Source organism: Micromys minutus (assembly GCF_963924665.1).
Source record: "Micromys minutus genome assembly, chromosome: 4".
In the NCBI taxonomy this organism is placed as follows: Eukaryota; Metazoa; Chordata; class Mammalia; order Rodentia; family Muridae; genus Micromys; species Micromys minutus.
In genome coordinates, this window is record NC_137973.1 from 82,535,125 (window position 1) to 82,562,432 (window position 27,308).

Here is a 27,308-nt window from a genome sequence, read left to right on the forward strand (position 1 = left end):
TTTGTTGGTGTCTTTATTTCCTTAGGAATGCTATTTAGAGGCTGGAGAGCTGGCTCACTGACTGCTTTCCAGAGGTCCTAAGTTCAATTCCCTGCAACCACATGGTGGCTCACAACCGTCTGTAATGGGATCTAATGCCCTCTTCTGGTGTGTCTGAAGACAGCTGCAGTGTACTCATCTAAACAAAAATAAATAAAATTTTAAAACAATAATGCACTTTAGGTTATATTAAACCTTTAAAAAGTAAATCCCTTCAGGTTAAGATTTGATTGTCAATTTATTCTTATTTTGTGTTCATCCTCTGATGCCATTTTAATCCCTTTGAGCAGAATCCATTGTAATAATTTACTTGTCATAGAACAAAAGTATTAACATCCCATCTTATTTGGAAACAAATATTCAGTGCTCATCTAGAAAGCCAACACAGATTAAAGAGTTTTTTTTTTTTTCTACAGTTGGAAGTTGTTTTAAAACCAACTGGACTCAAACAAGAGTGGAAAATACCAAGATCAAAGAAGAATCTAAATATTATAAACATTTTAATTGTAGAGAGGAAAACATAAAATCAATCCAAATGGCCTTAAATCCTTTCAAGGAGAAAGGAGTGGAAAGAGACAAAAAAAAAAAAAAAAAAAAAAAAAAAAGGTTGAGTTACAGAATCAAACTCCAAACAATGTTTTAAGGGACTAGTGTAGAAATTTTGTCTGTTTCCTGAACAATCTTTCTGAAGCTAGAAAGAGACTAGACACCAGCTACCCTTGTTTCTCTGCCTTTTAGGGTTGTTTTTATACAGCGTCTTGTCTGTGTTCTTTCCAACTTTTTTTTTAAACAACTTTATTTTACAAAACAAAGATAAGTGTTCAGATTTTAAACATTTTTTGCTTAAAATTATACATTTTTGTCAGTACTTTTTTTCCGATTTTAACATAGTTTTTACATAAAACTATATGAATATATTTTTTAGTCAGTACTTGATTTTTTTCAAGGTTTGATAGTATGCCTTGAAAACTTAATAGTTACAATGAGCATAAAGTACATGTAAAACAAAATGTAACATGGAAATAGTTAAAGTTTTCTTGTTTTGTAACTATTTTTTTTGTTTTGTTTTGTTTTCTTTATTTCTTGGACTTCATACAGTCTGTGAGTTGTTTCTGGGGGAGTGCAAGCCTCTGGGGTTAGCATCCCACTATCAGTGACTGCATATTATGTCTGTTCTTTTGTGACTGGGTTATCTCACTCAGGATGATATTCTCTAGATGCAGCCATTTTCTTAAGAATTTGGTTAAGTCATTGTTTCTGGTGGCTGAGTAGTATTCCATTGTGTATATGTACCACAATTTTTGTATCCATTCATCTTCTGAAGGACATCTGGGTTCCTTCCAGCTTCCAACTTTTTTCTTACTCAATTTGCTTAGGGAAACCTCGGACTAGGTTTCCCTAAACCAGTGTGAATGGCCAGTGTGAAAATAGTGATGAAATTCACATTTTTACAAAGCTCCTTTGTTCTTTCTTCATTTCATGCCACAGTATGTGGCTGGTTAACCATTTGCTCAAGTGGGATTAGGTCAGCATTTCCCAAAGTGTGTTCTCCACACAAGCATTGCCTGATACCTTCATCTGAAATCCCATTACAAACAAATTCTTCTCCTACAACCCCAGACTTACCAAATCCGTGAGTGTAACTCGTCACAGCAGTATGATTTCATAGAACACCCAGGCCCAAGTGCTGTACACCAGCATTTGAGACTTGGTCCCTGTGTGTCACCCAATGTAGCTTCACATTACTGTCACTGTCTGTACTCTTGCTATAAACTGAACTGTGGCCCTCCAAATGCCACGCATTGTAATTGCTGTGTTAGGAGGATCATCAGAGTTCATGGAAAGGCCAGACAGCCATGGTGGCTCCCCTGTAATTCTTGACTTTCAAGATGAAGACAGGGAATTCTCTGAGCTAACTAGCCAGACTGACTGAGTTGGTGACCCCTGAGTTCAGCTGAGAGACTCTGTTTGAATGAATGAGTAGGAGAGAGAGCAAGAAAGTCTCCTGACATCAGTCTTAGACCTCTACACAAGTGAGTCCACGTGTGTTACCCACACAAACATGGATTGGCACAAACGCATGCACATTCATATACCCTACTTGGAAAAAACAAAAATTATAATGGTAATGTCAAGCTGGACACCCTTTAAAAATATATAAATTAATAAGAGAAAGGTGACCTTTAACATGTAGATACCGTTACATAAGATGAATGTATCATAATTTAAACAGTTTTCTTTTTGTAGAGGTTACAAGTTTGTCAATACTTATAAACAATGATTTCTAGACGTTATTCATGCCTAAACTAAGAAACAAAACCAAACAAATAGATAAGTGGTTTTTGTTTAATGACTTTTAAGGATGTAAGAGTGGTTTATTTTTATCTATGTTGAAATCATTGGTGCTGTAGGGTATTTTATCCCATTCTTACCTGTCCCCATTGAGATCGGATGGCTGTGTCACTTGTTTATCTGGAGATGGATGAGTGAAGACCGTCCCTGCAATCAAGGTCTTAACGACTTGTCAGATGCTCCATGCTCTGCTCTCTCTCGGATGAACATCAGCACGTAATGGTGGCTAATTCATAGTTGAGTTCTGAGCCCAGTGAGCCACAGGCAAAGACCACACCTTTGTGAGGATTACGGCTCTGACATTTGAGGCTCTTTGATGTATGATGGGCATCTGTAGACTACTTAACTGTCTCTACCCAACCAGATTTTAGAATCAGTAAGATCTGAACTATGGCATTGCTTAGGGAAAGTTGAGCACAGTTAAAAGAACCACAACTGTCACTGAAGAGTAGGCAGAAAAGGGAAAACAAAAGCATGAAAAGCAAACTGAAGTTTTTCTCTCCTGACAATAAACATAAATGAAAATTTCCCTCCAAGAGTCCCACATTTAGACTTTCTAAAGCTAACTTCCCATGGTAAATATTCATCTATGCTAATCATAAAGCCATTTAAAGCTTCAAGCTAACCAAAACTTTTAAATAACACGCAATGTACAGTAATGCAAGTAACAGTATATACATGTCTTTATCATTTACTCTTTTACTATAAGTATGACACAAAATGCATTTATTCACATAGCAAAAGAAAAACCCACTTACTTCCTCTTCAACTGAAATGTGTCAGGAATGGCTTGAAGTCTAATTCTATTTACCACTATTCTTCTGACAACCAGGTGAAGAATCAAGGAAATGTACAGTTCCAGTCTTTATGTTCTGACCGCAGAAAACAGTTCATTTGTAGTTCTTTGTGGTATGCAGTGGAGCAGCTGTCCACACTGTCTCATTCCACATACTTAGTGGTACCCTGACTTAGGTCCTTACTTCACACTAGGCACAGAAACAAGGCAGGATTGCCTTTAAAGTCTGATCATGAGAAAAGTATTACAGAACAGATATATCCACTTATGTGCATGTTAACATCTAGGAATTCTCTGCTCCATAAACAATAGAAGCAGCATCTGTCTTTGATTTTTTTATTCCTTTATTAAACCCACTAGTAAGTGTCTTATTTGGGGACATGCCCATAGCTAATCACAATTCAGTATTCCTTCTGTATATGTAATCTTTGAAAAACATGATATATATTTTACCTCATTTTCATAAAAGAATTACATAGACTCCCAAAAGGTTTAGTGTTTAGTGTTTGTTTGCAGACTAAGACTGCAATTCTCCAGGAACCAAATGTTCCAATAGTATGTGAAGTTGTGCAGACAATAGTTTACCTCATACAACAGACTATAAATGTCAAACCAAAGCTTAAACACTCACATCAGTGTGCTTGTTGGAACTACTTGCACTATTTATTTTAGAGAATAAGAGAAAGCACACTTTTACTCAGGTCTATAGAACGTATCAGCGACTATACCCTCCATGGTTCACTGCACCATAAACTATATAAAGCAGACAAACAGAATTTTACCTTCAGGTATAACATGAAACTTTTTCACCTTTTTTGTATTTACACTGTAGGTTTATCCTCATCTTAAGATTCGTTACTTTTGCCCTAAAAGTGTGCTCAGGTAGTATGGATGAATCTTACAGAATATGCACTGAATAACTCCCTGGCACCTCCCAGAGCCTTCACCACAGGATGATGTTAAAAGATGGTCTCATTGTAGACATCTCAGCAATAGAAGAACAACTGTGTCTGTGTCAGAGGCTCACAGTGAAGAGATCGGGAGTCTCAAATGAAGTTCCTTCTCAGTGCCTTTCCTCAGTTGAAATTAATGGCAATGCTAATTGCAGAGTTTTACCAATTATAATTAGGGAAGACAAATTTGGTTCTTCATGACTTAGTGTTTGAGATGCCAACATCTTATTGCTATAGGAAATAAGCAATTCTGCTCTGAAAGAAAGTGAAGTGTTCAAAAGTTTTTCTAAACTTTGAATACTCTTGAAGTTAAAAATGATAACATTTATGTAATGCAACAATAATTATATATTGTAACACCTTTTTACAATCATATGCATTATACATATACATGCACATACATATGTACATATATTCATAAACACATGAATGCACACAGGAAGATACATACATATGTGTATACATATATACATCACAATAACAAACATGTAAGTGTTAGCTTACATTTAAATTGGGTACATTCTTTACACCTCCATGCTCAATTTACACCAAAAATTATTGCCTATTTTCTGACATAGTCCCTATATAAGAATCAATTGTGTGATTGATCATTTGTCTTTAAGATTATCACATAATAGTGTGGATTCCTTTCAAATAACTACAAATAGTTGTCTTTATTACTTCAACAAGGCCATTTGCTTAATTTATTTTATTTACTTATGAGAATTAAACAAAAGCAGTAATCATATCTAATGTGAACTACCAAGCAAAAGCCATTTTTGAAGATACTATTTTGAGTCTATTGAATTCACAATGTTCCTAGATCCTGAAATCATTTTTACAGATTAAAAACAATTTTGAAAGGCTGGAGAGATGGCTCTAAAGTTAAGAACAGCAGCTGTTTGAAAAGTATGCTTTTATTTCCTCAGATGAAGGGATGGGATGAAAACCATACTCAAACTGTGTGAATACACAGCTTAGGCTGATCCCAGAGCATTTCTTTCTCTGTCCTAATTATCCCTAGGGCTAGGGCTGAAAGATTCTAGCTTTCAAACAATCTAATCTTCCAAGCTGACTGACTCAATCCGGCTTCTCTCCACTTCTGCCTAATTGCTTGCTTGGCCACATACTAACATTTGCAGTAAGATCTATTATTCTGGCTCCTCATTCTTGGGTTTGCTCCATGTTCACCTGTGTCCACCTTTGTCTCTCTACAGCTGAACTATGTAAAACTGTCCTGATAAAACTGCCATAAACAGACACCACAACCCCTCTTCTCTCTCTCTCTCTCTCTCTCTCTCTCTCTCTCTCTCTCTCTCTCTCTCTCTCTCTCTCTCTCTCTCCTCTCCCTCCCTCTCTCCTCCTCCTCCTTCTTAATATCCTCTCTTTCCTATGCTGTTCTCATTCAAGTTGAGCTTATTCTTTCTCTAACTCATTCCATCAAAACTTCCTCTGATTCTTCACTCTGTCTGCCCCTCAATTGGACATCATTTTCAAAAGTGTCTACCTCCTTCTGCAAACTAACTTTGCTTTCATTGTAAGAGATTACAGGTGTGTACTAAGGGTGTGTATGTATACTATAATCCAGTCCATGTCTGCATTCCAGACAGATCATATAGAAGGTCTTTGGATGTAATCTCTTGTCAGAGAAACAACGTTGAAGATACTATTTTAAGTGTATTGAATTCACAAGGTTGCTGGATTAAAATTGCTCTACAGCTGCTCTTCCAGAGTACCTGGGTTTAATTTCTAGTACCCACATGATAGCTTACAACCATCTGTAACTGCAATCCCAGGGGATCTGATGCCCTTTTCTGGTTTCAGTAGGTTCCAGGAAGGTACATGATGCAGAGAAATACATTTGGATAAAACACCCACATACATTGCAAAAGGACAGTAGTAATTTTTAAATAAAGTCATACTTGATGAAAGCAAGGAAAAGTTTTAAATATAAAAAAATTATTTTTTTATAAAACATAACCACTAACTGTATTCAATGATGGACCTAATGTTTAGAATGATTACTGAAATTGAGTATCTTGGTGTTAAATTATACAAATAAACAAAAGAGAAGTGTGAATTAAGATTGGGAAACCTGGAAACAGAATCTTGTTCTTTAGCCTCAGGTTCACCATGACAGTGGGTCCCAACTCCTGGGTAATTTCAGGTCTTTTCACTCCTCACTGATAAAACAGGCTTTTGAAAGTGTGGTTCAACTTATTTAGTAAATTACTGCTAACAGAACTCTCTTAGACCTGTGCATGTAAGGCAGAAAACCAGTAGCTCCAACAAACTTTGAATGTGTCTTGATTGTTTTTCTCTTATTCTCTGACACAAAAACAACTGCTCAGGTAAAGCAATGTCTGCCATGTTCTTGGCATATGTAAGTGGGATTTCAATGTTTGCTTCATCCACAATAGGGCTTATGATATGCAATCATGAGCTAAATCTCTGCTAAAGTAAAGCCCATATTTCTCTTCAATTTTCAGAGGACAGGAAGATTATGTAGACACCAAAAACCTATGACTTTATAGGAGGATAACCAATCTGGAAAAAAAGTTCACCTTCATAACAACAAATGCAAGCAATCACATCTGTGTGTTGGGACAAGAATGATTATCCTCATCATCCTCACAATGTCAGGCTGAACAGCCTACACAGTGGCCATCAAAGACACCATGAGTCTCAGATGTCACAGTCATGCAGATATTGATTAAGGACACATGGGCTGGTAAATTGAATAGAACTGCACACACAAACACAGAAAGTCTTGGGTTACTTTAAGCTTTGCCTGCAAGTCAGTGCTCCTCAAATGACCATGTCATGGTGCAGGAAGCATTAAGGTGCTTGGAAAAATAGGTCAAATAAAGGCACTGGGCCTCAACAGACTCATTTATTCCAAGAACAGACATCACACAGATAGCCTCAAATGTGTGTTCTCCATCTGTTTAACTCCTGTTCACACAAACAAATGAAAATACACAACCACATAGAAGCCAGCATAACAAAGTCAGAAGCTGTGTCTGACCAGTGTCCTCCCGAACTACACACAAAAGTGCAAATGTTCCAGTTACACGATGAGTGTGATCAGCTGAGATGTTTCAGAAGTTTCCATGCCTTTCTTCTAACCCTGCATTGACTTACAGGCCTGCTTCACTAGTCACCTGCTGAATTTCCTTCTCTGAAATTGGGGACTCGGAAATAGCAGCAACCTTTAAGGAGTTCTTGATGGAGCTGAGTTCCCAGATGTGCACGCTGATAATGTTCACCCCACAGCAACGACTGGCAAGCTTATACAGGTTCCTAAGGACAGCCTTCCGTAGCAGAATATAGACCCAGGGGTCTAAGATCTGATTCCACGTTGCCATTCGGAGAGCAAAGAGTGTCGTTTCACAGGTCACCGGGGAATTATTTCCATTTATTGCAATGTTGGCCATTGTTACCTAGAAAACAAGCAAAATGGGGAAAGCTATTGATCACAGACATTTCTTTATTCCCATAGTTTTTCAAGTTGACTACAAATGCAACATGACCTCTGAACCACGTCTCATAAAGTGCTGTCATTATGCAAAATACTGGTGGGTATAAATGACTGATGGCACAAATCATGGATGTATAGAACATTTTATATATAAAAAAATGTATAGAACATTTTAATTCAAACTAACATAAAGACTAGAAAAATGATATTCCACTGTCCGCAAACAGACTTAAGAAGAGACAAACACTGATGTCAGCAACTAGCATTATACTTCAAGGGTAAGCATCTTTTAAAGCACATTAGTTTATTCAATCGAAAATGAAAGTATATTTAAGCAAATAAATTATTCATGAGGTTGAAAGTACTTTTAAACAGTGAACTCTGTCGGGCACTGTAATACATGAATTCTAAAGATGCAAGCAAAGGGGTCACGTCTTCACAGCCAGTCTGAGTGCACAGAAAGGGGGAAAGAAAACTTGAAATTTTCCCATCGGTAGCTACAATATTTCCCGAATTTCTACTTGGTCCCAGCAACGCCATTTTCCTCCTGTCTTTACTCAGCTAACATTCCCAGGAAGGTGCAGAGAACGTTCCAACGGCTTTATAGATTAAGTCCCCACGCTGAGGGTGGCTTAATCACATCAATGTCTATTTCGGTGTCCTGTGGCCATTTTCTGTCTGCATCATTGTACAGACCATCTGGTTCTGTAAATTTTTTGCCACTCTGTGTTAAGATAAAGCAGATTGCCAAGTCCAGATCTGACCATTACATAAAAAGGTGCAAGTGGGAGAAAAGTGGAAATATCTGGCTATAAAAATAAGTAGTAAATGCACCAATTGAAGACATCAAAGATGATTCCAAAAAATTAGGAAGACGTTTGGACCATCGTACCATCTGGATTAAGATAATATAACAAAACCTGAAAATCCCAAAAGAAAATAAAATCAAGACTATTGTCAGAAAAAAAAAGGTCTTTATTCATATCAATGGCATCAATGGCTAAAGGACGGGGATCCTTACCACGGTGTTTATTGTCTACACAGCCCATTCCACAGTGGCTGCTGCATGAATCACCTAAACTTGCCTTTAACAGGCACAGACCCTCTTCTCCCACTACTGGTGAGGCCTGGCTTGTCCCAGAGATATAGCACCTTTCTGATCATCAGCTTGAACTGTTCTTTTTAAGAAAAACCTCTGCCTTATTTCTCTGCCCACTAATTTTTACCCATCCTACAAACTCCAAGCGTGGTGGTGTTGTTTCCATATGATATTCACTGTCTCCATGACAACGGATTTGCAGCTGTTTCCTCTGTGGTGGTCCTGGTCTCTATCATACCTTCTTGGCCCCCAGTAGACTATAGATTGTCACAGTTCCTAGCCACACCCTTTCAGCCTCTAGTAGTCTACAGATTATGATAGTGCCCATGACAATGCTGTACTTGTCTGTGCACTTTTGAATGTCTTTTTATTTCTATTGCCAAGTACAAAGCCTATAATTAAAATGTACTTTATAAATTCACTCACATTTTTATTCCTCGAGGTTTTAACTCAAAACACAACTGCTGCATCCTCACAAAGAATTCAATGTTTTGAGGCATTAAAAGTATTTAAGTGTTTCTTTACCAGCATAAGCTAATGGAGGATTCCAGGTTGGCTTGATATCACCCACAAGAAACAGAATATTGCAGCCTGAGCAGATCCTTTGGGAAATGGCTCATTTTCCAGAAAAAATAATGTATCAAACAAAAATAGTGTATCCTCCACAAGAGAACCTAAGTCAGATGCATACTTGCAAAATTACTGTTTCCCCTAATTTTTCAAAACGATTGAAGAAATATACAGTCCCCACTCGTCACAAAAATGGAGCCAAGACATGCCTGGAAATTGGAATGAATAACTTTGTTTACATTTGTCTTCGCTGATCAAACATCTCTTTACCTCCTCTCGGCTAGACAACGTGCTAGGCACTGAAGACTCGGGCGAACAAAGCAGACACTGAAATCTATCACTGGCCTGTGAGAATATTATTGAATTAAATTTGGTTCAAGGGTGAATTAGTATTTATCTTGCCTTACAAGTATAAAAAGCATGTATTTTTTATTAGTGATAAATTGTGCCTCTGGTATCTCATAGCTCAGACAGACACTGCCCTGTAAATCTGGGAACAAACAAACTCCATGCAATTGTATCAAATAACCTGGAACACTTGGGGGTTTGCACGTAAGTGAGGTGGTTTTGTAGGTTCCCAGAATTGCCTGGAAAGCTGAGCTCTGCTAGGACTGGCGGGTGTCAGGGAGCTGAGGTTAAGATGAGGACCACCTGCAAGCTGGGCAGATGAGCAACAGTCCGTAGTCATGTTCCCTGGCTCTAACGACAGGCTCTTCACAAGTCTGGGAAGTATGCTCTGATGGGCTCATCCAGACTTCCATTACAGAAAGCTATGTACAGGCTCACCGAATAGCCTATTATAAAGAAGTAGAGGAAGGTATATTGTGTTTTCTAAAATAGATCTTACAATGTTATGTGTGTGTGTGTGTGTGTGTGTGTGTCTATGTATACACATTTGCATGCTTTAGGGTACACTGGTATCGTCCAAAGGTGCCACTGAATATCTTCTGAGATATACTGAGCTCATCATTTCAGCTAGTCAAGCTGACCAAATGGCTCTACAGAATCCTGTCCTTGCCTCCCAATCGCTGGGGTAGCACAAAGGCTACCTTGCCACCTCAAAATTAGGTGTTAGGGTCATAAACTCCAGCAAACACGGTGCTCAATGAGATGTCATCCGACTTTTTTCAGTGACTGGAATTTTCAGTAAATGTAGATGGTACAGAACATTTGAATGATCTGTGAGAATGATTCATATTTACATCTGTAATTTCTCATCTGCTCACAGCTTTGTTGTATGAGGAGTGTTCACATGCACATCTGGGTTTCAAAGAGCAAAATAAATAACATTTTTCTGTTCCATTGAAGCTATAAAATAAAACTGTGTCGAGTCATAATAGTAAGGAATATGCAACTTTAGTTTTCAACAACAGAATCTATCTTGGCTAAATTTTTACTATAGGAATTATTAAAGTAATTTAAAAATTAAATTATTATAAACATCCTGCATGCCTGTTGACCTAAGTCGGGGCTGCATTGGCCATCGACAAGTCAAGCAGTGCTAACCCGTCTAGACAGGATGACACATGAGCCAGCACTTGAAAGGCCGCATAGGAGGATCTTAAGTTTGAGAGCAGCGTGGGTTTCATCATAAGCAAGCTTGAGCTCTGTGGTAAAACCCTGTCGCAAAAACAAATACTAATGGCAAATTCGAGAAGTGTGTTTATGCTTCTTCGGTCTCGTTGAGCTTTCAAGAAACACACTGATCCAGCAGTGAGTGGACTTCTCTGTCCACTGTCCAGGCGACAATGATGCTGAGACAAAGCTTTAGGAAAACCCTGTCTAACAAAGTACTAATTCAGCTTCATGATCTAACAAATCATCACACTAAAATAGTGTCACCTCAAAAACGCACGTGCCAGTCTGTCTGATTCTTAGCTATGTTCCAACCCCAGCTTAGAGTAAGACAATGACTTCCTGTTGTGTAAATCTGGATGTATGATGTGTCTAAGTGGAGAGACCAACACAGTACTGCATGTAGCATATAAGGGCATAGGAGATGCTACAAGGAGGACTACTTATAACCTTTATCATGAAAGTACGCATCTTCACAATTGTGTAGTGCTTTATTTAGCACTACACAATTTAGCACTACACTTCCATTCTCAGCCTTAATTAATTTTAAAGGGCTGGAAATGTAGATCAGTGGTTAGATGCTCATATCGTAAGTAGGAGACCCTAGTTTCGACCCCTGCACTATGAGAAAAAAAGAATACCCCTGTAAATTGGGCAGTTTTGAACTTAACATCACTCAGACGTAGACTCAATTTTCCCTGGCACAATGAAAGTATAATTAAGGCATTTCTGGAGAGATGTCTGTTCTCAGACACCTGGATCCTTTGTGCAGTAGTCACAACAGCCCTTCTCCTGTGCAGTGTCTATACAAATACACAGAGCTCTCATCCAGTCACGGGAGCAGGCTATGCAGTCTGCTTATATGTCAACTTGACACAAGCTAGAGTCACCGAACGAGAGGGACTCTCAACTGAGAAATTCCCTTCACAACCCACCTGTAAGGCTTTTTCTTAATTAGTGATTGGTGGGAGAGGGCTCAGCTCATGGTTGGTGGTGTCATGTCTGGGCTGGTGGTCCTGGGCTCAATAAGTAAGCTGGCTGAGCAAGCCATGCGGAAGAAGCCAGTGAGAAGCCTCCATGGCCTCTACACCAGCTCCTGACTCCAGCTTCCTCTTCTCTGAATTCCTGCCCTGGCTTCCTTCAGCAGTGAACGGTGGCTTGGAAAAGTGAAACAAACCCTTTCCTCTCCAACTTGCTTTTGGTCATGATGCTTTATCACTAAGACACAGGTGCCTGAGTTCATGTTATCTTACTCCAAGCGGGCCATTCTTTCTCCTGTCAGCATTAGAAAGGACTGGTAAGGCTCACAAGGAATTACTTACCTATAAAGAAGTATAACCTACTAATTTTAAAACTATTATCATTTATAACTTTGTCTCCCAAGGGTGATCTTTAATATTACACTCAAACACAGAAGGCCCATGGCTAGGTAACACACTGAGACTCTGACTTAAAAGAGTGGAATGAGTGTGACAAGAAACTTCAGGGAACAGTTCTTACTATGCAACTCTAGAATTATACATATATATAATTAATATATATATATAAATTAATATATATGAATTCAAAACTACAAAAGAACCCTAAAATCTATAGACTCTGGAATGATAAATGTTTTTCATTCTGAAGATTTTAACTGCCTAAATTGTATAATTTTTATACCTCAATTATTTGTTTGTTAAAAATCCTTGAATTATGGTTTTGTACTTGATGAGTGATTCAGAGAAACATGAATATATGACAACAGGATGAAAAAGGACACAGGGGTAAATGTGTGCATGAGCTTGTGTGTGTGTGTGTGTACATATGTGTATGCATGTGCTGTGTGCACACATGTGCATATTCATGTGTGAATGTGTGAGTGCATGTGTGTGAGTGTGTATATGAGTATGTGCATGTATGTGTGTGCACATGTGGATGTATGTATATGTGTGTATACATGTGCATGTGCTGTGCACATGTGTATGTATGTGTTCATGAACACCCTTTCTTGCTATTATGGCATCTATTCTTTATTGTAGTAACATTTTTTTATTTACTACAGTGACACCTTTCTTACTACAGAGACACCCTCTCTTACTACAGAGACATCCTCTCTTACTGCAGTGACACCCTCTCTTACTGCAGAGACACCCTCTCTTACTACAGTGACACCCTCTCTTACTACAGTGACACCCTCTCTTACTGCAGAGACACCCTCTCTTACTACAGAAACACCGTCTTACTACAGAGACACCCTCTCTTACTACAGAGACACCCTCTCTTACTACAGAGACACCCTCTCTTACTACAGTGACACCCTCTCTTATTACAGAAACACCATCTTACTACAGAGACACCCTCTCTTATTACAGAGACACCGTCTTACTACAGAGCCACCCTCTCTTATTACAGAGACACCCTCTCTTACTGCAGAGACACCCTCTCTTACTGCAGAGACACCCTCTCTTACTACAGAGACACCCTCTCTTACTGCAGAGACACCCTCTCTTATTACAGAAACACCGTCTTACTACAGAGACACCCTCTCTTATTACAAAGACACGCTGTCTTACTACAGAGACACCCTCTCTTACTGCAGAGACACCCTCTCTTACTACAGAGACACCCTCTCTTACTGCAGAGACACCCTCTCTTATTACAGAGACACCGTCTTACTACAGAGACACCTCTCTTACTACAGAGACACCTTCTCTTACTATAGTGACACCCTCTCTTACTACAGAGACACCCTCTCTTACTATAGTGACACCCTCTCTTACTACAGAGACACCCTCTCTTACTACAGTGACACCCTCTCTTACTGCAGTGACACCCTCTCTTACTACAGTGACACCCTCTCTTACTACAGTGACACCTTCCCTTTGTAACATAACAATTCCAAGCCAAAAAGCTTCATATGCATTTTGGTGACTTTATACCAGCTACGGAAATAATGTACGAAGTGAACAGTGAACTTCCTCAGGAAAGGAATGAGATATACCTTAACACATTCAATTATCTTAAACCAGAGGCTCTGGTGGCTAGGTAAATCTGAAACCCAAGACTACCTCCCTACTATGTCACAATTATCAGCATGATGATGCATAGGCAGTAATACAAACAGCTCATGACTCACTCTGCTCTATAGGTCTTACGGTACCTGTTTAAACCTGTTTCCAAGCATAAAAGCGATATTATCCCTATTTTAAGATGCTGATGCTAAAACCTAAAGCAGTTAACTTGTCCGTGGTTACCAAAGTATGATGGAGGACCAGACAGGAGGCTCAGCTAAGCACTCAAGCGCACTTGCTGCTCTTGCAGAGGACCTGAGTTTGGTTCCCAGCATGCACATAAGTAGTTCACTGTCACTGTTAACACTAGTTCCAGAACATCTGACACTCTCTCTCATGTCAGTGTGAATGCCCCTACACAACCCACACATGGACACCGGTGCACCCATACACACAAACCAAACCTGAAGAGTTGGTTGGGAATTGATGGGTGGGAACAGGTAGGTAAGGTGGGATGAACTGCCCTCCTTGGCACTGGAAGAGCTCATGTTTCAAACATTCTGTTTCCATATCTGTCCACACAGGTGTCCTACTGCCCTAGCTAACTTTCCACTGTCACCGGGACCTTTGCTTAAACATAGAACAGACTCCCACAAATGTTTTGCACTGAGTGTCCTGTGCCCATTACCATAGACTTCACTAACTGACCAGATGGGCTGAGCACCCCATAACCAAGGCATCTATTAGAACATAGAGGTCAGGACTGGAGAGACAGCAGTGATTAGGAGTGCATGCTGTGCTATCTCACACAAATACCTGAACCTCTAGCTCCAAGGGGTCTGTTGACCTCCTCCAGCCTCTTCTATGTAAATACAGGTACATACACATGTGTATGCACTTACACACTCACACAGACACACACAGAGAGACATGCACACAAATCTTTTCTTTAAAAACAGAAAGAAATAATTGTCAAAATGGTACAAGGTTTTGTTCTGGAATAAGAGGGTGATTTGTATAAACTACAAACTAGTAAAAATAAAATGAATTGTTAGTATGTGACAATGCCAGCATCTTTTATTTGTTTTGAGAAAGGGTCTCACTATATAGTCCTATCTGGTCTAAAATGATGCTATGCAGACTTAGATGGCCTCTTGACTTTGCCTCTGCATCCTGAGTGCTGTAACTAAAGGTGTGGACAACCATTCTTTCAAGTGCCTTTACATTCTCCTATGATGAACAGTATGGTTTTCATTTAGGTAGTTTCTTTCTTCTTCTCCTCACATTGGTATTGTTGGATCTTGGTTTTTATTATTTAACCAAAGCAGTCATTATTCTAACTATAACTCTTGCTCCAATGTTTCTGTCTTTGCAATGATGACAATAAAAACTCAGTAAGGCCGAATGGCAGTTTCAGGAGAAGAGAGTTGTTAGATATCCAACCACAGTCAGAGGCATTTACTGTGCATTTTACAGCGCTGGGAGTTCTGGTTTCCAGTCATGATGACTGCTATTCAATCCACAGTTAATATAAAAAGATGTTTGTATTCTAAATATAGACATAGATATTTTCATCCTAATCAAGAAGTGTTTATCATTTATGGCTTAACCAGAGTAATCACAAGGATCATGTGTATGAATTACAATGAAAATGACTAGCTGGAAGTTGGTCACAGAATTAGAAAGCCATTGTTTCATGGGCAAAGCCTACTTTATTTGACTGTTTACGACATGCCCGTTGTGGTTTTATAGCAAAAGCAGACGGTACCAATAAGGTGTTTCAGTAAACCATCTGTCCTGAGACACAGAATGTTTTTCCAAAGAGATATTTCCAATTTCCCGAGTGGTTTGTTATCACAGCAGTTTGAAAAGATGGTCCTAAAGCCTTTCTAAGCTCTAGCACAATCATTTGTCATTGGATGGGCACCCTTAATGAGGTGGGTGTCCCTTTAAAATTAAAAGACACCCATAAATTTCAGAGAAACTAAGGGTTTGAAAAAGCTATCCTAAGCTAATAGACAGCTCACTGGATATTTTTATATCCTCCTTCCAGACAAGAGAACGGAGCAATAGATCGCACACATGCATCAGGAGAAGAAATGAGGTCTGCCTGACTTTAAAGCTAACTGAAGAATAGTCAGAAACAAAATCCACACAGACGTCTGCTCAGGGATCTGAAGTTAGTCTCTCAGTTAGTAAGTGAACAACTTTATCACAAACTTTTAGCCTGTCTGCTTAATGGGTAACAGCAGTAAGACAATGTAACTTACTGGTTCTTAGTATCTGGACTAACCAACCACTTTAGGGTCATATAGTTATATTTTGATTTTTCTCTTTGGTTATTTCTTATGGTTTTACTCAAGGTTTCAGGTAGCCAAGGCTGGCCTCAAATTCACTATGTAGCCAAAGCTGGCCTTGGATTTTTTTGTCTCTACTTCTCATTTCTTCTTCCCAGTGCTAGGATTTCAGGGGGTGTCACCAGCACTACATCTGTGCTTTAATTTTCTTCAGAGTAGCAAATTGAAACTCCTCCTCTTCAGCTTTAGCTGAACATGGACATTAGTATTTTCTCGATTACAGCTTGTTGACTTGAATCTTTGACCAAATTTGCCTTTGCCCATGTAACTTTCAGCACTTTAAATACCCATTCCTATTAGTGTGTACAGATATAGGCATGTAACTATATATGTGCACAGATTATATGGCCATAGAATGCCACTGTCAGTCCAGTTCCGTGAAAACTCTAAGTCTATGGTTGGTGGAATAATCTGGTCATGGCTCAGAGGCTTCAGTCCATGGTTATTACAGACCAAGACTTTTGACCTTTGAAGATACATCAGATCACGGTAGAAGCCCATAGTAGAAGAAATGATTCACCTAATGGCAGCCAGGAACAAAGAGAAACAGAGGGTGGATAAGGGTCCTCACAGCCTCTCAAAGATATGCCTACAGTTACCTAATGTCCATCTACGAGCCATGATCCCTCACAGCCTTTACCAGGGACCAAGCCTTCAATAAACAGGTTTTTGGAATACATAAAAGATCCAAAGTAGAGCAATGTAAAAGGAAAGTGTAAAGATGGTATCACGGCCTAAGAAAATGATTTAGTGGGTAAGAGCACACTTGTTCTGAAACTGTGAGAACCTGAGTTCAAATCTGGACATCCACATAACAAGTTTGGTTGGCATGGCCACTCGTGCCTGTAAGTGTAGCATTGGACGAGGGTCAGAGACAGGCAGTTCCTGAAAGCTCACAGGCTAATAAGCCTAGCAGAAACAACAAACAAACAACAGTTCAGTGAGAGAACATGCCTCCAGGCAGTAATATGGAAAGTAACAGAGGAACACACCCCACCCTGTATGCTTCTTTATAGAGGATGGAAACCTAAACAGCCTCATAAGGCTTCAGAGTCTGGGCTTTGGCTGCAGAGTCCTCAGGACACACAGGATATTAGCAGCTGTCCATGGAGACCAGGAGCAGAGAAACAGCAAGCTGCTGAGTCAGGCTTTGTACACCTCTTTCAAGGAACCAACAAAGTACACCACAAAACCTAACCTGCCAAAGTCACACCACCAGTAACAGAAAGAACTCCCACTAGGCCCCACCCTTTAACAGGCAAATTTGAGGACCAAGTCTTCATTGGCGGACCTTTATTCAGGGCAAAGATAACATTCAGTATCCAAATCATAGCAATTACTAACTTAAAAACAATCAGACACTTCTCCATACTCTATACTAGCAAGACTAGCAATATCCTATAATAAAAATACAAATCCCACTTAAAATATTACTTAGAACAGTAATGATCCAGAGATCTAATAATAGAACAGTATCTCTTAATAGTATTTTTGTGTGTATCTGTCCTTCTGTCTGTCCGTGTATACATACACATGCATGTGGACGCCTACAGAGACGAAAAGAGAACTTCAGATCTCCAGGACTATAGCTATAGGCAGATAGGATCTGGACAACGTGAGTACTGGGAATCAAACCAGTCCTCTAGAAGACCAAGCATGCTTAAGAGAAGTTAATTGGTGTGCCATCCTTCCAGTCCCAAACAGCAACAACAACAAAAATAATTTAGAGGACTTAAAAGTTTTAATTCCTAAACTTTTTGATGTTATATGATGAGTATACAGCACTCACTTTGCTCGTAACAACGTATCTTATCGGCAGTCATATTTAAAGGACTTAGAACATCAGCATGATAAGCTAGGATGAGAGGAGAACTGGACCAGAAGCTGGGCTCTGGGGGGATGATAAGGATAAACGAGAGAGCATCACACCCTACAGGGGTGAAATAGATGAGCGAGAGTATTACACTCTACAGCTGTTTGCCAACTGTTACGATTTCCACCTTGAAGTCACTGGAGAGATAAACACTAGACGTCTACCTTCGTCATGAAGAATGTGTAGGTACAGGGAGATGGCTGCTGGACATCATGAAGAATGTGTAGGTACAGGGAGATGGCTGCTGGACATCATGAAGAATGTGTAGGTACGGGGAGATGGCTGCTGGACATCATGAAGAATGTGTAGGTACGGGGAGATGGCTGCTGGAATGTTTGCCATGTAGGCACAGTAACCTACTTCCATCCCAGAACTCTCACACACCTAGAGCATGGTAGCCCAGGCTGGCCCTCCAAGCACTTGGGAGCAGACAGGCGGAGTTATGGGGCTTTCTGTCTAGTCAACATAAAAATGTGAGAGATTTTATCTTACAAAACAAGGTGGATGGAATCTAAGGAATGACATCTGAGTTGACCTCTGGCTTCCACAAACAGGTGAGTACGTATCCACATGCACCGACACACATGTGGTTGCACATATATGCCCCACACATATTTTAAAGAAAGAATATTTTCTCTCACTTAATCATTTTCCTGTAGCCAGCAGCACAACTACAAACAGAAAGGTTAACATAACTCATATTGGCGGCTGTAGGGATCAAAAGGTCTAGCACAGGAGAAGGTACAGATCTACAGCATGGAGAGGGGGAAATAAAGGAAGGCAGCGAGCCTATGTGACCAGAAAGTGACCAGCAGCATGGTCCTCTTATCCTGACTGAGAGGATGGGGTCAAACCCGCAGCTCAGTTACTTTTCCCTGCGTGAGGTCAGACTTGTCCCAAAATCTGAGCCCTGGAAACCTTGCCCTTATCTGACATCAGACTGGAAAATAGGAATGTTAAAAGGCTCTCCTGAAAGTCTATTCTCAGGCCCCAAGGAGCCATCAAAAGACAGTGGTTAAAGACCCAATGTCCTTCGCCAGGACCTTGACACAGTTCACCACAGTTAAGCTATGTAAATAAACAAGCAAAAGGATTTCGGTGTCAAATTACTGTTAAGTTGTGAATGCACACAAGACATGCAATAGAGACACCATTGTGTGTGTTTTATAATCACTTCCAAGTCGGAAGCATACAGTCACCAACGTGTGCCCGTCACTCACTGCTCACTACAGACCACTAACGACACACCTCCTTCCCTGAAGATGTCGGCAAATATCAGAAATATTCTTTCTTGTGTGACTTTGTAAACCTGGGTTCCCAGTTCTTCCACCCTCTTTCCCCATCAATTTAATTCTGTTATTCTTTCTATCATGTTACCAGGTCTTGTGGTATTGTTTGCAACACCAGGCAGCCATCCCTGCTGTTCCTCTGAAGTCCTGTGGAAGATATTGTATCCTTGAGAGGCTTTGCAAATACTACCACAAAATGGCCTCCCTTAAAACAGCATGGTTTCTCTAGAAACAAGCAAAAGGAAATAAAGTAGAGATGATGCTATAGATTCAGGTAAACTATTTAATACAGAAGGAGTGCATTAGCATCCAGATTCCCCTGACTGGGTTGATGAGTAGCAAGTATGAGAATAAAACCTCTCTAATCCTGGACCCCCTAAAGTCCAAAGGCCAGAAAAGTAATGGTCTGTTGGCACCTCAAAGAAGAATCAAGCTCACGCATATTAAAAAGAGAGCCAGGCTATGGTGGGAGCTCCTGATGGCATCTGCTACCTTTGTGGAGAAGAAATGTGTGAGGAAATCATGGGGCCATTTAACTCGTGCAGCAAGAGAAGGTTCATGAATTAACAACTCAAAAACTAAGGACTGCCCATGTCAAAGGGAAGACAAAACAGGAGTGATATGAGCCCAACTTCATGGCTTTTGGGCAAGAACTCAGTATCTATTCTCTGTACATGATGATTCTCAGAAGACGAGTTCCTTGAAAAACCATGGATTTCATGGGGCTTTTGTAACAGCTAGTTCTGCCCATACCGCCACAAATAAACTGCACATTCCTTTGAGGTTAAGATTTTATTTTAGTCATATTTATAAGCCCATGTCACACATGTGAAAATGTCTTGTAGGTATTTGGCCAGTATTTTTTATTTACCACTGAATTTTATTGGAGGACAAAGTCCGCCCATGGCCAAAATCATGATGAGGATCAAGAAGCATCTTTTATTGGATATTTATGAAGTAAAAACTCATACTGCCCCTTATTCATTGTTATTCACACACAAGAAAAACCTCAATTAAACAGATTCTTAATGTGGTTATTGTGCTTGAAATTGGTAGTAAGCAAATTATGCAACATACATTAGGCTAAAGAAACTCACTACACAGATGAGCAGGTTCGAGCACAAGGAGATTAGCTTCATCCTGTCTGCTAAGAGATGGACTATGTGAATTCTTAAGCACGGGGTCAGCCCTGTCAGAGATGTTCACAGACAGCAATCATAACGTTGAGATCTCTCTTTAGTGAGTGTCTGACAGATGTGTGGTGGGTGAATACAAAACCAAAGGAGGAAGTAGAGTTTCCTGTTTCCCTGGGAAGGAATATAAGCCTTCTTGTCCCAGGCATAGGAGCTGGAATGAAGAAATCTACCTGGAAACCATAGATTTTTCAAGCCAGAATATGCCAAGACTAATTTTTGTAACAACATTTTTTTTTCCCCTTCAGCAATAGCCTAAGACTTCCCAGAAAATCCATAGGGTCATTTGTAGCTGTAGACTCGTAGACATGCAGGCATAGGACCCTGCCATTGGCCATCTGACGTAAAACATCCCCATACCCAAACCCACTCAGGGAAACCACAGTTTAGAAACCTTCCTGACAATCTGTGTGCTAACATATCCTCTGCCCGTCTCTACCCCCTCTGCAGCCTACAGCTACAGAAGGGACTAACCTTCACAGAATAGGTACTGTGCTATTCTATCATCTATCAGCACAGTCCTAGTAAGCTTGAATAAACGTCATCTGATAAATGCAATGCTTTGAGAAGCATACTATTGAATAAATTAATAAATTTTTCTAAACATATTACATATTCATATATGTTTCCACTGAAATATTTTTTTAAAAACTGTAAATCTTCACTAAGGTCATATCTTTGGATCCATTGAAAACTCAAGAACTAGGAAATGGAGAGATGGCTTGGCAGCTAAGAGCAAGTACTGCTATTGCAAATTCAGTTCTCTGAACCCATGTTAGGTGGTTCATAACTGTGGGTAACTCCAGCTCCAGGAGACCCAGGGCTGTGTTCTGGCCTTTGAGATGCACTATATGCGTGTGCTTATGTAGACATACCTGCAAGCACACATGTGTGTGCACACACACTCACACACAAACACACACACACAAACACACACTCACACACAAACACACACACACACACACACACACACACACACACACACACACACACTGTAGCATAGGGTAGGGCATGAGAATCTGAGCTCAGATCACAGTACTAACAGGAACAGCTGGGTGTTGCGCTGAGTGCCTATAAAGCCCACATAGCAGAAGGGGAGCACAGAAGCGTCATGGAGTCTCACTGGACACCATCCTGGTTCCAGGTTCACTGACAAATCCTTTCTCAATGGAAGACGATGAAGACAGCTCAGCTCCCCTCCTCTGGCTTCCTCGTGCACACACATGGATATGTGTAGCACTCACACACACACCGAGAGCTGTGGGGTCCTCCCAGTACACACATGTCTGGGCATGAGTGCAAGCTGTGCCGCTCTGATGGCAAAGCCGTCAGACATTGCACGACACTGGGCCAATGGGCATTTCGTTCCTGGTGAGATGAAGACATCAAAAGTTTGCCCGGTTGTGACCGGAGTGCCACAACTGGCTCCTTGCAGCTCCCTCTGGTTTGAATCAAAGCCTGACAGGTCTGGGTCTGCTAAGAACTCATGGAAGGAACATGTGACCTCTGGGTGGGGCTTTTATGTTTCAATGACAGGAGTAAAGATGTTTCTCAGAGGCTAAACTGTTCTCTTACAAGATCAACGTTTAAGTTTGGAAGTTTTAGATGTATTCAGGTAAACCGGAGCTCTGTTTAGATGGAAGAGAAGGAAGACGAACCAGAAAGTGTGCTGCTCTATAAAGAAGAAGAAAATTACTATAAAAAAATTACTTTAAAAAAATATTTTAAGTAAGATGTTGAGTAAATTTGTTCAGCTCCCCCCCCCCAGAGTCGGGCTCACGTTATCACAAGAATATACAAAATGAATACTCCTTTTAATCACATTTCTTTTCCTCCACAAATCATGGTCAAATCAAAGTCTTTGCACTTTCCTTGTGCCAGAATACTCTTGCCTTATATCTGAGAATATTTTATTTTCAACTATTATTTTCAGCCGCAATGTATGGTTAATTTTGTTGAGTAATAGCTCATGATACTAAATGCAGACATAGTAAATTGTTACATTCTTTGGGTTAAGCCTCCTTTAATATTTATATTCATTAATGTTCTCTGTGTCTGAGGAAAATACAAGGGACACTGGGGAAATCAACAGGTTGGAGTCCCCAAGGTACTTAGAGCCTGCTTGCCTGTGTGCACTGCTGAAGGTTATCATGCGGACCTCATCTTTATCCATTAAGTAATTCCGAATCCTTAGAACAAAACTAGCTTTAAAATGAAACAATCACCAGTGACAGTTTTCTAATTATATTTCAAACCGTTATAATATCTTTCAAAAAGTAATATTTTTCAAACAAGACCTTTAAGTGGCATCCTGGACATTCAATAATCATTGTTGTAGAGTGTTTTTCCCTTCACTAATTGTATTTGAGATTAAAGGAAGGATTCTAAAAGAAGAGCTGTATTTTCCTTAGACCTTTCCAAGCCATGCACGAGGAACCAAAGGAAACAGAACAGAAACAGATGACATTGGCTGTGTCACTGGGGAGTTTCTTCTAACTTGAGAGACAGCCGGTCACAAAACAAACACACTAGAAATGGATCAAACGTGATCTCTTTTGTCGAAAGTGAGATAAATATGAGTTATAATGATCAGCACAGGCTTCATAGAGAATACAGGAAAGGAAACTCAAGTTAAAAATTTCAGGATTGCAATTCAAAAAAATAATTCGCTTAGTTTAAAAATGCTATAGTAATATATGAATTTGTTACTAACTGCTTGTTTGTTTGGTTTGATCTCATTTGGTTTGGTTTTGAGTCACAATCTCACATAACCCAGGCTGGCCTTGAATGAAGTTTATAGCTGAGGCTGACCCTGAACTCCTGAGTCTCCTACCTCTACCTCCAAAGGTAGCATATTCTAGGAATGATTTTCACCAGACACAAATACATTTGAATCTTTTTGTGTTTTTTTTTCACGTGAACCTATGCAAGTCTGGAATTTTATCAATGAAAAGGTGTGTTTTTTTTTTAATTCTGCCAGAAAAATTATTATTCAACAACTAGCATTCAAAATATTTAATAAACTCTATTTATCTGTTCCTAAACTCACCCTTTTCCAGATCAATTGTGCAGAGAGGCCCAGAGTTCTCTTTTTATACAGTGGTCAGTGGCTTCCCATGGACAGAGAATGTGAAGTTCATTACAGAGACACTTTCATCCTTTAGGGCATAGTGTATTCAGAGCACTTGGTCCTGTAAAGACTGGGGTTGCAGCAGAGAAATTCCTAAGGACATCTTGCATACTAGGGCTTTGCCCCATACCAAAGTGAAGCATGCCTTCTAACTGACTTCTTTATGTCTCCTTACACTGTTTATCAGATGAATAGTCTCTGGTGGGCTGTTTATTTCAGCCTTGTTTTTTGAGAACTAATCATAACAAATCCAAACGTCCAAGAGAAAGCAGGTCTGTCTTAATGAGCACAAAAGGATGCCTGTCTCCTAATTCTAAATCAAAGGAGGTGTTTGAGACAAGAAATGCATGTCAAGCTTGTTATCTGCCCACTGTTTCAGCCATACCCAAGATGGTTTCCTAAACCATCAGTGCAGAAGGCCAGCCTCATCTGAATATGCAGACTGACTTTGTGTTGTGAACATTTATCTTGTGAAGACAGATCAGACTCAAATAACTAGGGAAATTCCAACAGTGCACACAGAATTCACTCCTGGATAGATCCTGGTCTTTCTTCACACCCAGGAACACTTTTGACAGTTTGGCCTGAACACTGGTGCCTACACATCAGCCTTCTCTTAGTTTGAAAGTCCAGCACTGAGAAGCGGGGCCCTCCACTGCCTGCACACAATTAGGATTGTTTGGGGTTTTCATCATTGGCATAGTGACTGTTTATATTCCCTTAAAATAAGAAAAGAGTCAACCTTAGCTGCCTTCAGGATTTCAGTTGGGGAAAGGACCACCACATGCCCTGTAAAGGTGCCAGAGCCTACCAATGTTTATAGGAGCTTTAGTTTTTTGTTTTTTTAATATTTGTTAGGGCAGGCACTTTTCTTATTCATCAATAGTTATGGTTTCTCTGATTTAAGGTGGTTCTTCATTCTTGCCCTGATTTTATTGGCATTACCTAATTATAAACACTATACATCAACCTTGGCAAAGAAGGGCAAGGATGAACTTAGGGATGCAGAGAATGGACCACATACTGGAAAACTGAAAGCTATGGTGGTAAAAACAGAGAGAAGAGAGAAATGCAATTAAAATATGTTTTCAAAAATACAAAATACATAGTTATAAGCATCTGATAGTAAACCACATCAGAGATGAATCCACTACTCACTGGAGTGATGGGGCTATCTGTTGATTTCTTAGTTACAATTAAGAAAGAAATTAATGCACTAGTAAGCGAGAAATGTAGAGGTCTTCACATGTTTTTCTTCCCTCCTATAAGCAATTATATTCGAGCCTTTCTGAAAAGGAACACTTCTTATTTGAGCAAACCCTTAGGGTATGCTACACAGGAGGGGCATTCTCGGAAGTTTCTTACTAATACACAGGTCTTGGGCAACACAGAACCCAAACCCTGGCATGACTGCAAGAGGAATTGGGACAGTTCCAGGTACTGGGACCACTGTGGTCAGTACCAGGTTCTGGAAGCTCTTTAAAATCACCCTCAAAAACCGGATTTATCTACACTCTCCCACTCTCTGAGCACCATCTAGTTTACCACCGTCACACTTCTCTGATTTAGCAGAGTAAAGTAAGATACTCAGAGAGTATCTTACTTTACTCTGCTAAATCAGAGAATGGAGACAGAAAGTCGTAGCCACACGGGAATCAGAAGTCTCTGGTTGTATTTTGCTTTCTTGCTCCAACCCTCAAAAGCCAACCAAGAGACGCGGACAGCAAGAAAGAAGAGAACGAGTATCTAGACCTGTTTTGTTTGAAAGATGCATTGCAGGAATGTCTATACGCAAATACAAAGACAGCTCGGGACTGTGTGAAAAGTGACTCAGTACAATGTGGCTATGTTGTTTGTTTCAACATCTTACAGACAAAATGACTACAATGGCAAAAATCACATATTAAATTAATTTGACATTATAAAACCAGTCTTTATTGTTTATACATAATATTGTAAGAAATACGAGTTTTGAGAAACAATGGCCTCTCTGGTTTAAGCAACTGATTCAATCTTCTTGCCCTGATTTCATCAACATGACCAATTGGTGGCACCTTGTGTGTCTCCCAGCCCTGCCAAAGGGAGGGCAGAGAGTGGAGAAGGCCTCAGTGGCAAGGAGAGGGGACCACACAAACCATGAAACAGCTCCGCAGTGTAGAGTGAGCCCTGCACTCTGTGGGGGACAGTAACTCGGTCCCAGACTCTCAGTGGCATAGAAAGGCAATCCTACCTGCCACACAGGCTAACAAGGGCCAGAATGAAACAGAGACTGTGCATCGAGCAACCCTGGCTCTAGTAAGTCTTATGAAGAAAGGTTTCTCATCTAACCCATGCTGTTTTCAAATACACCTTACAGGAATTCCAGGATGACCAGGGACACAAAGGAAGACCTTGTCTAAGATATATAGTTAGTTAGATAGATAGATAGATAGATAGATAAATAGATAGATAGATAGATAGATAGATAGACAGATAAATGATAAATAGAGAGAGATAGGTAGATAGATGACAGATAGATAGATAGATAGATAGATAGATAGATAGATAGATAGATAGATAGATAGATAAACAAATAAATGATAGAGAGATATAGATAATAGATAGGTGACAGGTAGGTAAATAGATGGCAGATAGATAGATAGATAGATAGACAGCTAGATAGACAATAGATAGGTAATATGTAGATAGATAGATAGATAGATAAAGATATAGATAATAGATAGGTGATATGTAGATAAATAGATGACAGATACATAGATAGATAGATGATAGATAGATAGATAGATAGATAGATAGATAGACAGCTAGATAGATTATAGATAAGTAATATGTAGATAGGTAGATAGATAGATAGATAGATAGATAGATAGAAAGATAGATGATAGATAGATAGATAGATAGATAGATAGATAGATAGATAGATAGATAAGATTGGGTAGAATTGGCTGATAGGTTTGGAAGATCCAAGAATGTACTATATAAGAATCCCATGTATAGGACAGGTAAAAATTTAAAACAGTGACTAATAATTTGGAGACAAGTAACTACCTATTCAAATTAAAACTCAAATTATTAACCTTTAAATCAAACCAAATCAAATTATAAATGTATTTAAACCATAAGCACAGAGGCTGGGGAATGACTAGTGATAAGAATGCTTTATCTGGAAGTGTGAGACCCAAAGCTGCAGGAAACAGGCAGGCCTGGCTACGCATACCTATAATCCAATCAGGACATGCGGTGTATATAGATCTATTCATAGAGATTAAGCTATAGATGTGGATGTAGGCATAGACATAGATAATATATAGGCAAGGAAGTGAATAAATATCACCACCTACAAATCAAGCAAAAGACATTAACTACAGAAGAAATTAACCCGTTTTCTCACTACGAAGTAAAGCACTAAATTAAACAACAATAAACATTAAAAATAATTCCTTTTATACAATTGATTTTCTGATTTTTTTAAACAATGGAATTATCTGGTCCTTGATACACAAGGAGTTCTTGAAAAACCACTTAAGAAAACACACATGCTTTTCACGAAACAAAGAATCTTCTAGTGCATCAATCAAAGACCTAAAGTAATCCACACCCATGCTGGC

General features: G+C 39.6%; 1 protein-coding gene across 1 annotated transcript in view; it reads right to left on the reverse strand.

The window, feature by feature from the left end:
- Nucleotides 1-7,280: 7,280 nt before the first annotated feature.
- PTGFR (prostaglandin F receptor) overlaps nt 7,281-27,308 on the reverse strand; it is a gene marked incomplete at both ends in the record, with an annotated part of 30,372 nt that continues 10,344 nt past the window's right edge. Inside the window, one exon of the mRNA XM_080915149.1 lies at nt 7,281-7,583. Within this exon, the coding sequence (XP_080771275.1) occupies nt 7,281-7,583 (303 nt within the window). The remainder of the gene's footprint in view (nt 7,584-27,308) is intronic.